Genomic DNA, 15,551 nt, shown 5'->3' with positions numbered 1-15,551 from the left:
GCTTGAGTAAGTACAAATAATTTACATGTCTATGGGAATAATGGTATGTGGTGGACAATTCTACTGCTCTTAGGTGTTCACTAAAAGATCGAAAGTAATTGTCCTAATGAGAGATAAACAGTGAACAACATTTTCTGCTATAGATGTGGCTGAGTTAATTCGGGACATTAGTGTACCATCAACATTTTTATTACATTAAACAGTCATAATAAGCCATCAATTTTGGGGAAATTGCATTTAGCATAAGCACAATATATTTCAATTTAAGTTACCTTCAACTAGCTACAATTTGACAAAGGAGGACACTGAAAATAACTCGATATTCAAGGAAGTTATTACGTGGCATTACAGGTACAACTTCCATTTCCTACAGCTATGTAAATTCAATAGCTATATTCCTGTTCTGCTCTCATAACATTCATATATAGCTATCATTTTACAATAAACATGGTTAGGCTTAAGTGAACAATACTAATAATTGCGAAACACAACAACTATGTGTTGTAGCTGAGGAAGCATAATTTTAGTTTGTCTCTTTTTTGTAAGGAAAAAATACTAATTTTCGTGTTAATATTAGTGTGTTTAACTTAGCTTGAGTAACCACACACAGTTCACAAGCTTCAGTGAGAAGGTGTAGGAGACAGTGTTGTTGCTTTCAAGTTTTAAAAGGGTCTGCGATCCTAATATTTTAACTAAAATGCAGTATGTTGTTCTGACACTGCTGTAATGTTTTTTAAAAAAGTCATTGCCAACAGAAAATAGTGTGGAACAATATTTTCTGCTATGAATATAATGTGGCTGAGTGCAATCAGGACACTACTGTTTTATCGAAACGTTTTGCAACATGAGAAATCATGTTGTTTTTGTCTAAAACTGAAAAAGCTGTTAATGAAAATAGCACCAACTGGAGCGGTTTTTTGATTCGGTTAAGTCTGTTATGGCATTGTCTGCTAAATAAAACGAAATGGTCCTGTCTACTACTGCAGAAATTGTAACACAAACTACACAAATAATATCAGAATTCACGAAGTACTGAAATCAATTGCATATAACTGCAAATAAACAGTATTATTTTAGAAAACTGAGAAACAGCCTTACCTGTCTGTCATATGCTCCAGTTTCTCATGTACAAGATTGATAAGACAAAGTTCAGCTTCCTTTGACAAGCGAAATCTGGATATAAACTCGGAATCGTCGAATTCTTCGAAATAATTGGGCCGACGTCTCAATATCTTCTACTTCGTCATGTAGAGACGTGTTCAGGGACCTGGGTATTTTAACCACTGCTTTTTAGTATATTTATTCCTAAATGAAATTTATTACAAATAATATGTCTCTATTTCCAACAAATATCTCAATATATAGTATCAATACTAGGAAAAAGAACACTCTACATAAAGACCTAAAATCACTCACGTTGGTCCAAAAATGAGTCTAATATTCAGGAAGACACAATTTCAATAAATTACCAGTAGCTATCAAAAATTTGTTTTCAGATGAAACACAGTGCAAACAGAGTTTGAAAAACTTTTCGATAGGCAACACCTCCTACTCTATAGATGAATATCTTAACAGGGACTGTTAGACCAATAAAGTAAAAGTGTCTGATTTCAGTTTCGACAGCACCTGGTCACAACAGTAAATATTAGGTATTTTGTGTGTGATACATTTATTAAAAGTGTATAACTATGTTCCTCCTGACAGTTTATTCATTCTGTAAATATTAGCAGTTCCAGTTTACTGTAATGTATTCACCTATTTTGACGATCTCCTGACAAATGTGCCATGTTTTTGATGTTTTATTTTCTGACATGTTCCACATCTACGAGAATCATCTCGTTTTGAGTCCTACGGATCGAAAACTGAATCTAATCTAATCCGATGAAAACTGATGACGGCGTGACGCCGGGGCCAACGGGAAATACGGGCCTCGCAATGGTCTTGTGAGGTCACACTACTTGCCTTTGCCCAACATTATGAAAAATTCGCTATTTCTGGGGCCATCAGGAAAATCGTTATGTCAACGAAAAGGTAAACAATAAAGGCCAACGGGAAATACGGGCCTCGTAATGGTCTTGTGAGGTCACACTACTTGCCTTTGCCCAACATTATGAACCGGCCATCCTGATTTAGGTTTTCCGTGATTTCCCTAAATCACTCCAGGCAAATGCCGGGGTGGTTCCTCTGAAAGGGCACGGCCGACTTCCTTCCCCATCCTTCCCTAATCCGATGAGACCGATGACCACGCTGTCTGGTCTCCTTCCCCAACCCAACCAACCAACCAACCAACCAACCAACATTATGAAAAATCCGCTATTTCTGGGGCCATCAGGAAAATCGTTATGTCAACGAAAAGGTAAACAATAAAGTCCATAACTTTGTCATCTGTTATCTAGAGCGTGAGCCTATTTGAACACGTACTACAAAGTCTTAAAGTAGCTTCAAATAATAACTCGCTCTCCGCTGGAGACGGTGGCTGCGATTCGTTAAGCCTGTAATGTCAAATGCTGTGGCGTATGCCACAGGACCCATGTATCTGGTTGGCCCTGCTTGAAGCGACGTGACGCGACAGTCGTTTGAAGGCCTGTGTGAACGCTGCCGTTTGAAATGTATCGTGGAATGTGATGATATGGCGTGAAGGCAAGAGTGAATGGGCCTGAATTGTTAATTCTCATAGAACTTTTATGAAATACTGCGACTGTGATAAGGTCTCTGTAGATGATGTAAGAAACGATTTTTAATTGGAAAATTCGTCTTACTGTCATTTGCAATACACTGTGTGCAGAAAAAAAATTGTGAAACGCGTGGACAATATACTGTTGTAATTAACTCTGTGAAATCGATAGGTCGGTCGGTAACATTATCTTTCTTCTTGAAGTCGGAAAACGTTCGATTGCTAAACAACATTTTTCGGGTCGTGCAATGAAGTTTTGTTGCACGTAGTCAGTAAGAGAAATTTTAAAAATTATTTGAGAAACGTGAATAATATTATTGTTGCAGGAATACACTTCACCTTAATGATGTTTGAGACTTCATTACCACCAAAAGCACTCGTAAACACAAATTACAGTAAAAAAACAGCTATGGGTTGACGTATCGTAAAACAAACACTTTTTGTCAACATTATATTCAGGTCATGCGCTGATTAAGGAACTGCTGACGTCGTCATCATCGACTATGTTAAAAAAAAGCACTGTGACAGAATATTAAGGTGATAAGCTGTCACAGTAGTCTATTGGAATCTCAATTTGTTAGGAGCAATGACCCAGTCACAGCTTTTGCAGTTCGTAAACTGTAGTATTTTGAGAAATCATGAAATAATTAGGGAAGATATCTGGGTGAGAGACGGAAAAATTGTAAATCCAGAAAAAATGTTTTTTGACGAAAAGATCAGTGCAGACGTTCAAATTGACTGCAAGGGAGCGCTTATTTCGCCCGGTTTCATTGAACTACAGATCAATGGTATGGCCGTGCAAACGACTTATGCGTTATCAACAATTCTCTGCCTCAAATGCCTTGATAATTGTACAGTTTCATTAATCGATTCGAAATGTGCTTAATACGACAGCTTATGAATGCATTTTTGAAGGTGGTTTCGGAGTTGACTTCTCTTGCGACTTTGAAGATGTTGAGGAGGGACTTAGAGTAGTGGCAAAAGGTATTCTGGCCCACGGTGTTACTTCATTTTGTCCGACGGTCGTTACATCTCCAGCTCATGTATATAACAAGGTAAGCATTTCATTTCTACTGATGTTATGTGTAAGCTTGATCAACATGCAGGGGTACATGACGTGGTAGTGGTACACGGGTTATCGCATTGTTTGTCTACAATACAACATTTTCTTGCATTCTAAACTACATTCATCAGAATTTGCGTGTTTGTTGGTTTGTAACATTATCATGCTCCAGTTGGATACGCAACAGAATATTCCACGTAGTGTAAGACAAAATCTGAAGTAGTTCATATTAATATCAATATTTATTTGTACTTCGATCACTTTGTACAATGATAGACATAGTCAACGCATCACACACATTGTTGACCATAACGATCGAATTCGTCACTGTGAAAATTTGATGTGTTCGTCAGTAGTTTAGAAACTGTCAGATGTAAACATCAATTTCAACGCCTTCGTAAATAAACCAGCTGTTTTTATGTTATTTATTTCTGCAGGCAATGCACTAAAGAATATGGTATTTTACGTCGCTATGTCGTACTTTTGTGATCATGTATTTCTGTGTTGTTCTCAATGAAAATCATTCCTCTTCTATCTGATAGTTGTGAACTTGATTGTTAAGTGCTGAACCTGTCGCGTGTGAGTGTCTCTCTCTCTCTCTCTCTCTCTCTCCACAGAATAGCCGGTACTTACTTTCAGGATGTCAATTCCCTGTGCTGCTGATACAGAGAAAACTATTCTTAGTTTTCGCTTGTGGATGGAAGAGGGATAGAGTTGGGGACCCCAGACCCCAGGTTGTGGGGATACCCCCATTTTGAGGATGAGGGGCAAGAATCATATTTTTTATGAAAAAAATGGCAGTGCATGATTACATATTCATTATTTGGCACTGCTGAAAATGTCAAGAACTTGCATGCACTATATAGAGGTACTTCTCAGTGATTTAATTCTTATACCACTACAGTTATACAATTGAGCACGGACAAGTATTTTAGTATATTACACTAAGTCTTGAGTGTAGTTACTCCTGTAAAGCAGCCTACTGTAAGAAAGAGAAAGACATTGTACTTACTTTGGCAGGAGTAGGAATCAGCCCCTCATCAGCCCGTCTCGCTTCAGTTTTTGTGTGTCCATCTGTCTGATTGATGATCTGTGGGACTTTGGCCATTCACTTATATAATAAAATGAAGCACCTGCAGCTGTAATTTTGATATTATTCAGTTACATTGCAACCAGCTACAGTTACTCGATACACCATTTTCAGGCCTGTGTGCATAAACAGTAATGACAGCATCATCAGCTTACCAACCATGCAGATAAGAATACAGATTTAAAGCAGAGTAAGAACCGTGGGCAGTACTATATACGTGAATTTACAGTAACCATTTGATAAAAACCAACATCCATTGTCACATACCTAAAACTGAATTATATACAGTATGCCATTACGAATTTCCACTCAATACATTGTACAGCTGTACTATCTATTAATCAAATCATTAATAAAAGATCCCATCATTAAAACTGGCCAGTTAAATGAGACAGTGAAGTGCAAAATCCTGAATCAACCTACTAATCTGCAAAAATAACTGTAGAAAATGATAGATGTATGAAGGAAACAACAACAACATCAAAAATAAGTTAATGAAAGAAATATGCATCTGTGTGCGAGTAGTCTGGAAAAGTACAGCATACCCAAAATCTAAGTGTCAATGTGGGTAAACCTATCAAAATGATGATGTAAATAAGTCTGTACGTCATGTCAAGGTTATAAAATGCTGAGGTGCAAACAGTTGGGGGACATAGTTATGTCATATGCATAAAATGAGTGTTTAAATGTAGAAAACCATCTATATTGTAACATATGTAGAATATACAAAAAGTACCCACAATATACTGTTCAGGGTAGACAACATTCATGTGTTAATGCATCCATATATCATGTAATGCCACAAAACAAACATCAAACTAGTACCATGTAACTGTCAGAAACCAATAATATACAGCCACATAATGTATGGTATCCGTAGATTATATGATACATTATCAGAAATATCAAAGGTGAAAAAACTGTGTGTGTCCAGAGGTGTTCCAAAGATTTAGATACCAGTGAAAAGCGGTCATCAACCCCAAATCACAAAAAATATGCTATCCATATACCATGTATCAAACACAGTGAAATGTGGCCTGCACATGTGAAGATAAAAACAAAAGATGGAATACTTGTATCGAACCACATACACTATTCGGTAATGTTGCAAAAGGTGTAGTGGTGTAAGACAACCACTTACACCAGCCTCTGTATAACTTATGTAATCAAGTAAAAAACCAGTCAGTAATATAATATAATGTCCACAAGTGTCCTAGTCATTAAGGTTGCAAGGCTAACTAGTGGATGGTCAGGTGAATGTTAAAAGTGGCTGCACTGTATTAAGTATACCTACTAGAAGGCACACGCAGACCATCTATGTTTTTGTGTTAGCAGAAGAGCCAACACTGTGCTAGGAGTGGAGGCCGAAATGCACGCGTTTTAGCTCATGCAGGCTGGCGCGAGGAGGGAAGAACTATACTGTCGTGAGGTCTGGAACATGACAGTGAATGAGAATTCAGAAAGTGGACGTAATTAGTTTGATACTTAACTTTAATCCATTAATGATGAACGTCGCTCTTGATGGTACATGATTCACAATATTATCTGTTCAGAATACATTCTTGAAGATAGTAATTATAGTAACTGAATATGGCGCCTTGCTAGGTCGTAGCAAATGACGTAGCTGAAGGCTATGCTAAACTGTCGTCTCTGCAAATTAGAGCGTATGTAGACAGTGAACCATCGCTAGCAAAGTCAGCTGTACAACTGGGGTGAGTGCTAGGGAGTCTCTCTAGACTAGACCTGCCGTGTGGCGGCACTCGGTCTGCAATTACTGATAGTGGCGACACGTGGGTCCGACGTATACTAACAGACCGCGGCCAATTTAAAGGCTACCACCTAGCAAGTGTGGTGTCTGGCAGTGACACCACATGTCATACCATACCAAAAATAGTAGTACTAGTCTGCGAGGATGCAGCACAACACAAAGAGTACCTCAACAGTATCAGTCCATGCAGTAACAGAAAAATATCTGAACAGTAAACCCCATGAAAAGTTAATTGTGTCTATTGGATGCAAATAAAATACCACATTCTCCACAACAGTACGTACGTAACTCACCAACAGGTTCGATGTAGACAAAGCAGACAACAGAAACAAAATAAGTATGACTTTTCCATATATTCTGTACCAGATACAGTCAGATATGGTCTGGATATGTGAAGAAAATATTTATGTCATAAAACAGAAAGATGAAACATATGTATGGAACCCACATACACAACTGAGTAGTGGCACAAGTAGTGTAACGGTGTAAGACTACCACTTACACCAAACTCAGTATGACCTGTATAACCAAGTAAAGAACCAGACAGTAATATACTATGAAGTCCTCATTAGATTTTACATGTTTCCCTGGGATTAGTTTTCAGTTGATAGAATGATGCTATCATATATATTTTTTTGTTACCTTCACCAGCTCTCAATCAAAATGGCACCCTACGCCTTCACTGTCACTGCTGTTCAGTCTGTCAGATGGTGTTTGTGCGGGCGCAGGAACGCACATGGCCCATGCCCCCCCCCTCCTCCCCCTGCCCCCCCCCCCCCCCCCCCCCCCCCCCACACACACACATACAAAAATCTACTCTAAACATCGTTCCCCACATTGGATCACCATTTCCATTAGACCTGCATGGATCTAGTAAACAGAATCTAAGCCATCACCCACAAGAACTAAATGACATGTTATAAAGAAAACATGTGACCAATGTCTGCAGCTGAAACATACAAATGAAAACATCCCAGATCCAATCTATGTAATATTTGATGTTATACTTCAAAGAATATACTGATATTTTTCCATACATCACTGAAACCTACAGCACATATGCACGGTATCTGAGGGCCTTGGATGTTATACTTTTTTAAATTTTTCTGTCATTCTTGATTTGATTTCAAACTCCTTTCCAATATTCTTCTGCTTACCCTTTGGCATCCTTTTCACGCCTGAGCTAAAATGTTCTTCATTTTTTCCCCCATAATTCAGAATATTTGTGGAATCACCATTAATGTATATGCAGAGCTTCGGAAGCCCCCTTACAGTTATACATGTTCTGTATTCTTTACTGACTTCTGCATTTGTTAGGAGCAGTTATTAATTTAATAATAACTGTAGTAGAGGCAGTGGTGGTATGAGCAGCAGCAGTAGTTGTAGCAGTATTAGAACAGCAAAAATATTAGAAATTGCCATTATCTATTAGAGATATTGGTATATCTTTGAGCTTTTGGCCAATCACATGCTTTGTTGTTGTGCAGTATTGTTGTTCTGTGCTGCGATTGTCACTGTAATTCTTTGTGTAGTTTGTTTGTTGCCCCAGTGTTGGTATTGTTACCTGGCATGTTTTGTTTTGGATCAGCTGTTGTTTGAGGAACATGTATTGTCTTATGGCTTCAGCAGGGGAAAAAAAAAGTCAGTATGCACAACTGCAGCTAACTTTGAATGTGTTGTCAGTCAATGGTTTGAAGAAACTGATTCATGTGAAGGAAGTATTTTTGATGATAAAAGTAGTAAAGAATCAAATTTTGAACTTGCTGATACAAATGTTCTCGAAGATTGCAGTACTTTAGATAGTATTAGTTCATCAGAGTCTGAAAATGAAGTTACACACCAACAACTCAAAGATGCCAGCATATACGTTAGTCATAATGGAACCATCTGGAATTTAGATGCTTCTGCAACTTCTTGTACACTTATTCATAGTATCATAAAGAAAGCATCTGGTCCAGCTCATGGATTGAAAACCTGTAAACTTAGGGGTGTGTGGGACTATTTCATCTACAAGAAAGTTGTAGGTGAAGTCATCAACTGCACAGATACAGAAGGCAGAAGAGTGGCTGCTTCATGTAGTATGACATGGAAAAACGTTTCACTTGTTGAAATGGAGGGTTTTCTTGGTCTTTTACTGCTTGCTGTTGTTGAGAAGAGTTGGGATGTCCCTGTAAGAGAATTGTTCTCGGATGAAAAGGCAAAGCCTACATGTAAGTCCACAGTGTCAGTAAACAGATTCAAAGATATAAAGAGAATAATGAGATTCAGTGACAGGCAGACTCATGATGCTGAAACTATAGATGACAAACTTGCAGCTGTTCCCTATCTGTGGGAACTGTTTTTTGACTAGTGTAGAAACAATAACTCCTGATGATTCACTCACAATTGACGGAACTGAGCGAGGTGGTGCTATGGTTAGCACGCTGGACTCGCATTCAGGACGATGACAGCTCAAAATTGTGTCCAGCCATCCTGATGTAGGTTTTCCGTGATTTCCGTAAGTAGCTTCAGGCAAATGCCAGGATGGTTCCTTTGATAGGGCACAGCTGATTTCCTTCCCCATACTTTCCTAATCCGAAGGGACCAATGACCTTGCTGTTTGGTCCCCTCTCCCAAACCAACCAGTCAACCACAGCTGATGAACAATTACTCCCATTCTGTGGAAGGTGTGGCTCTATCCAGTATATGCCCACTAAATCCTTAAAGTATGGCATAAAGATATTTTGGCTATGTGATGCTACACCTGCAGTGGTTTAGGCGGAATTTGATCCACATAAAGGAAGCCATGTAATCTTGTATTGGATGCAGTGAAAGGCTTTGCTATAGGCTAGAAGGGTCATCCAGAAATATTACTGTTTGCAACTTCTTCACTAGCATTCAGCTGGCAGAAGAGATGCTTCAGAAGCAAATTACAATGCTGGAGACAGTTGAACAAAATAAACCAGAAATCCCCAATGAGATGAAACTGTCCCCCTTGAGAGAAATGCATCCTCATTATTTGCCTTGAGATGTGAAACCAAAGTGGTGAGTTATGTTCCCAGAAAGAAAAAAACTCAATAGTTCTCATCAGCACAAAGCATCACAACAAAGACGTCAAACAAACTTATGCAGGAAAGACACGAGATGTAATAAAGTTGTATAACTCTACAAAGGTGGAATAGATCAAATGGACCAAAAGGTTTGGTATTACACCGGCAAGAGACAAACAAGGAAATAGCCATTTGCATTATGGATTAGTATGATAGACATCATAGCATTGAGCAGTAAAATTTTATTTTCTGTCCAACATCTGATATACTGTAATGGAAGAACCAATAGAAAGCATTTGTTTCTAAGAGATTTAATAGAAGAAATAAGACCACTAATGGAACTTCAAATAAAGATCCCTAATGTCTCAAAGAAAAAATTTTATCCCCAGTGCAGACATGGTATGCAAAATGATGTCTCATTGCTGAACAATTAGCTGTATCAGAAAAGAAAAAAAGGTGCAAATATTGTCCATGCAACAAACACAGGAAAAGCTCCATGATGTGTATGAAATATAAAAACAACACATGTGAAAAATATAGTGGCATTCTTTGTCAAATGTTGTAAATTAAGAAAATTGTAAGACTATGAAAAATGTATAATAATCATTTTTAAAATATAACTTATAATTCCTATTATGGTGAACAATAAGCGTGTTTTAATTCAAGGAATTGAACTTAATAACTCTTTTAGAATTGCAACTTACAAATGTGTTAATACAATATTTGCTTATGTTGCATATAAGTGATTGTAACTGATAAAAATAAACTCTTGGAGTTCTGTAAAAAAAAAAAAAAAAATAATAATAATAATAATAATTAATTAATTAATTAATTAATTAAATATTACTCAGGCCCACCATATTCTTTTACTATAATTTAGTAACATTTCAGTATCTAAATAAATTTGAAACAAATGAGTATATGAAAAGAGACCAATTTACAATAAGAACTGTTCCTTGCAGGCACTGCATATGCATTCATGTGTTTTCAACACCACACATCCGAGGTTTAAGGTGAATGCTGGTATTATTCCTCTGAAAAGGACGTGGCTGAGTTCCTCCCAGTTCCTTGCTTTATGAACCGAGCAAGGTGGCGCAGTGGTTAGCACATTGGACTCGCATTCGGGAGGACGACGGTTCAATCCCGTCTCCGGCCATCCTGATTTAGGTTTTCCGTGATTTCCCTAGGCAAATGTCGGGATGGTTCCTTTGAAAGGACACGGCCGATTTCCTTCCCAATCCTTCCCTAACCCGAGCTTGCGCTCCATCTCTAATGACCTCGTTGTCGATGGGATGTTAAACACTAACCACCACCACCACCACCACCACCACCTTGCTTTATCTGAGCCTGTGCTCCATCTCTAATGACCTTGACATCAAGCAGACTTTGTACTCTGGTGTGGTTCACATAAGCTGTATTGTTGGTTTGACAGCTTGACATTTACAAAGGTATTACATTGACCAAAGAATAAAGCTAAGCATGGCATATTAGTTTCAAATACTAGGCTAGCTGAGCTATGCTCGGCTGCAGTTCTCTATGTGTACTGCTACAGCTCTTTTGTATGTATTGGTTCATGCTGAATGTTATGTAAAAGCTGTTTTCAAGTTGTTAATGCTTCTGTGGAATAAAGCTGTGTTCAGTCTATTGGTCACTCTGTACTTTTACCTAATTAGAACACGACTGGCAATGAGGGCGGTGCTGTTCTCGCGCAAATGTCTACTCTGCTTGGCTCTCTGTTTATTCTCATAATGGCTGATGGTGTTATGGAACACATTTTACGGCAGTTGCTCATACAGCAAGAATCATTCATCATTGCATTGCATCACCACTCATAGGCACTGGACAGTCAAATTCAAGTACTGCAATCTTTGGCTTCTGTTTAGTCTAGTTGGCATGCTCCTCCATCTGTGTCACCTGCTGTTTTGTCCTCTGTGGCCCCCATGGTTTATCTGCCTCCCTTCTATACGTACAGTGAGTCCATTGAGGAATGGGATGCATACGAGAAATGTCTGTGACAACACTTTCAAGATTTTGGGATTACTGATGCTATTTTGTGTCATGCAGTGTTCCTTTCTTGGATATCACCAAGAATGTATCAAGTCCTATGTCAACTCACCCCTTTCCAGGATCCATCTTCTTCAACATTTCACAAAATTAGTGAAATTCTTTCAAAATACTACTGTAAGCATACCCATGTTACTGGATTCTGGGTTAAGTTTTACCACTGGAGGAAGCAACCACATCATCCTATCGAGCAAGAGTGGCTGAACTCCATGTGTTAAGTTGTCATTGTCATTTTGTGTCTGATGTACATAAAGAGCCGTATGCTGATCAGATGGTGAGAGGTGCTATCGTTTGTTTATCTCCAAATCGTGAGGTGCGAGAGCACGACCTCCAGTGTGAAAAACCATCCCTCTCCGAAGTTTTAGCTATTGCACAGTCATTTGAGGTGTTGCGAGCTGTGGGTAACCAAATTAAGTTGTGGTGTGAAGTATCAACAATCCAACCCTCTCCTCCGCACCAAGCTTCAGATAGTTCTCAGGGGTCTGCATAAGATCATGGTGAAGAGGTGGCTGGCCTTGCTCCCAGCAGCAGTTGCACCAACAAAGTAAACAGGTCAGTAAACAGCAGCGTTCGTGTTCCATGCTCCCATCCTGCCCTTATCATTTCGTTAACCATAACACTACAGTCTGCTCAAAAGGCTGGTATGCCAGTGGTAATTTCAACAAAAAGGTCATATTGCTTCTGTCTGTAATGCAAGAATTCAGCGTAACGAGCCTGATGCGGGCATGGAAAATATATGAGCTATTTCTGTTGCACCATACAAGCTTTCCATTATCTTGCGGTTTTTCGTAAAGTTGTGCACATGCAATTGGATACAGGAGCTGTGGTAACCTTCTCACAAACTTGTATGAGCTTGGGCTCCCCTCACTTCTTCCTGTTTCATGAAAGTTAATAAATTACAATAAAAAGAGTATTCATATTCTCAGCCAGTTCTCTGTGCCGGTAACCAACAAGTCAGCAGTGTGGTCACTTACATTTCTTGTTGTGGGTCACGCACATATGGAGAATCTTTTTGGATTAGATGCTTTTAAGTTGTTTGGTTTTACCATTTCAGATGAATTTAGTGTCTGAACAACTGCCATATACACAGGTAGATGCATTATGTTCTGACTTTTTGCCTTTGTTCGCTCCTGGATTTGGGGTGTGCCAACAATTTTCAAGTGCTTATTACCACGGAACCTTCTGCTCGGCCTCCTTTTTTTTCCAGTCCCATCCGGTCTGAGTGGCACTTGCAGAACGAGTTGTGGTCAATAGTTCTCAAAAATCGACTTGTCAGATGCCTATTTTCAACTCCCTGTAGCTACAGAGTCATAACATATATCAGTTGTCAATACCCCTTTTGGACTGTACCAATAATCGCAGTTGCCTTTTGGAGTCACATGTGCTACTGCTATTTTTCAACATTTTGGATCAACATACAGCATCTGTGCCAGGTTGTGCATACTATCTGGATGACTTTGTAGTTTCTGGAGCTTCCACTGAGGAACATTTACAGAATCTCCATACTCTTTTTTTTATGTCCTCCAAGCAACTGGGTTGAAGTGTAATTTTTTAAAAATGTCAATTTTTTCAACCTTCTGTCATTTATCTCGGGTTTGAAGTTTCTCGCAAGAGTCTCGAACCCCTGCATCAACACGTTTTTGCAGGCAAAGTTGCCTACTACGATAAATTTTTGCCTGGGGCAGTGACAGTCATGCATACATTACATGCATTGCTGCACAGGAGGACTCGGTTTCACTGGTTGGCAGCTTGTGAAACCTTAAGACCATGTTGCAGTCTGCACCCTACTTGTTGATGTACCAACCAGGCTTCCACTTGGTCCTTACAGCAGATGCTTCACAGTATGGGTTGGGGCTGGTACTGGCTCATAGATATCCAGATTGCTGCAAGAGGCCTATTGTTTATGCCTCAAAAATGCTGACTCCTGCTTGAAGCAGGTACTCTCGGATGGAAAAGGAAGCCTTGGCCATTGTAAATGCAGTGAAGAAATTCCATGTTTTTCTCTATGATACTAAATTGCACCTGGTCACCGATCACAAACTATTAGTTTCCTTATTCAGTCCATCTGCATGATTACCAGGTAAAGCGGCATATTACATTCAACCCCTTGGTCTCTTTTTTCCATTCAAATTACTACTACGAGATTTATTTCCACCCTTCGAATCGACATGCACATGCTGATGCTTTGTCCCGCCTGTCGGCCAGTATGGACACAGGATTTGATCAGGAGGAATTGCTTTGTATCCTTATTGATGTTGCTGCACAGCAGATGATTGATGGTGCAGTGTGGTTTGGCAGATTCACCACCACCTTGTGCATCTGACCGCCTCCATAATTATTACATCTTTCGACATCAGTTCTCTGATGAGGATGGTGTTCTGCTTTTAGAGATGGATAATGCAGCCCGTTGGGTCATGATCCCTTCAGTGCTTCGTTCGGAGGTTTCTTGTTTATTACATGCAGATCATTGGGATGTATCATCAACAAATGTTTGGGCGTGGCTTGGACAGTGACAAACATTACCCTCCTGGGAGTCATCTCCTTGGCCGATGCCATCGCATGTGTGGGACCGTACACGTGCGGATTTTGCTGGCCCCTTTCTCAATGCTTATTGGCAGTTGGTCATTTCCTTTATGTTGCTCATTGTGTTTCCACATCCACAACTGCCACCGTCATAGCCTTGCCCAAATTTTTTCACTTGTAAGCTTGCCCGTGACATTAGTGTATGATAATGAGTCACAATTTTAGTCACATGAGTTGGCGGCATTTTGCGTTTCCCATGGTATCTGTCACATCTTCGCCCTATCCTTCCATCCACAATCTAATGGTGAGGCAGAACGTTCAAAACTCAGATGAAAATGTATATTGCCAACCCTCCATCTGACGTTGCCTTAGATTGGTTCTCTCCTCATAACGTTTCACACTGTTCGGCGAGAAGAGCTCAGTGGAGCTACTCCACAGGTGCCAGCTGACGACACTGCTGCGCATCTTCTAGGTGGACATGAACCCGTGCAGCTGCCACACCTCTTCTGGCTGGATGTGGCTGTCTGGGCATGTGGTTTCGGATGTCACCATAAATGGATTCCAGCTGTCATTGCCAGGTCCTGGGGCGGCATCTCTGTGAACATCTGCACGGAGGACAGCCTCTACTCGAGGCTTCACCTTTGTGTGGACGGCTGAGCTTCCCCTGATGTCACACCGTTGTGTCTGAGCCCTTCCACATCAGACATCCCATCACTTGCCACTGCTGGTGTTCCACTCCCGCATGGGCAATGGCTTCCGTCCTTGGTGGCCAAACCAACAGTTTCTCTGTTGCTTCAAACACCATTATCAGGGATTCAGTCACCCAATCCTGAGCAATCACTGATACCAGTATCAACAGCACTATGAGCTCAATCACCAGAGCCGATGTATGAGGTTGACATGGAAACAGCTCCGGCGTTTTGACATGGGAAGGTGGGCACAGAATGTAACCACGCCAGAAGCACTTCAGATCATACACTTCCATTGCAGCATGTCGCCTTAGCCAGAGCCCAGTGGACGAGGAGGACAGCAGGGATGTCTCAAGAGTCTGTGATCTCCCTAAGAGAAGAGGAATGCAGCTGTGGGTGCCTCAAACTTGTGTGTGTGTTGGGGGGGGGGGGGGAGGAGGAGGAGGGAGAGATCACCATCAGAGGCTGCCATGGACCCAAGTCTATTCAGTGTTAACTGATCATGTTTGGCTGCAGTTCTCTGTGTGTATTGCTAGAGCTCTTTGTGTATGTAATTCATTCCAGCTGAATGTTACTTAAATGCTATATTCAAGTTGGAATATAGTTGTTGGAATAAAGTGTCTTCCATCTACTGGGGTCTACTGGTCATGT

The 15,551-nt window shown here is 40.0% G+C and overlaps 1 protein-coding gene across 1 annotated transcript in view; it reads left to right on the top strand.

Moving 5' to 3' along the window:
* The first annotated feature begins 2,968 nt into the window (after positions 1 to 2,968).
* The window catches only part of LOC126094670 (N-acetylglucosamine-6-phosphate deacetylase), a 118,641-nt gene continuing 106,058 nt past the window's right edge, over positions 2,969 to 15,551 (top strand). The window contains exons 1-2 of the mRNA XM_049909180.1: positions 2,969 to 3,462; positions 3,590 to 3,729. Of these exons, the coding sequence (XP_049765137.1) occupies positions 3,261 to 3,462; positions 3,590 to 3,729 (342 nt within the window). The 5' untranslated portion in view covers positions 2,969 to 3,260. The remainder of the gene's footprint in view (positions 3,463 to 3,589; positions 3,730 to 15,551) is intronic.

This window comes from Schistocerca cancellata, chromosome 8 (assembly GCF_023864275.1).
Source record: "Schistocerca cancellata isolate TAMUIC-IGC-003103 chromosome 8, iqSchCanc2.1, whole genome shotgun sequence".
NCBI classification, from domain to species: Eukaryota; Metazoa; Arthropoda; class Insecta; order Orthoptera; family Acrididae; genus Schistocerca; species Schistocerca cancellata.
Note: the sequence above shows the minus strand (reverse complement) of the source record. Positions and strands in the feature narration are given on the sequence as shown.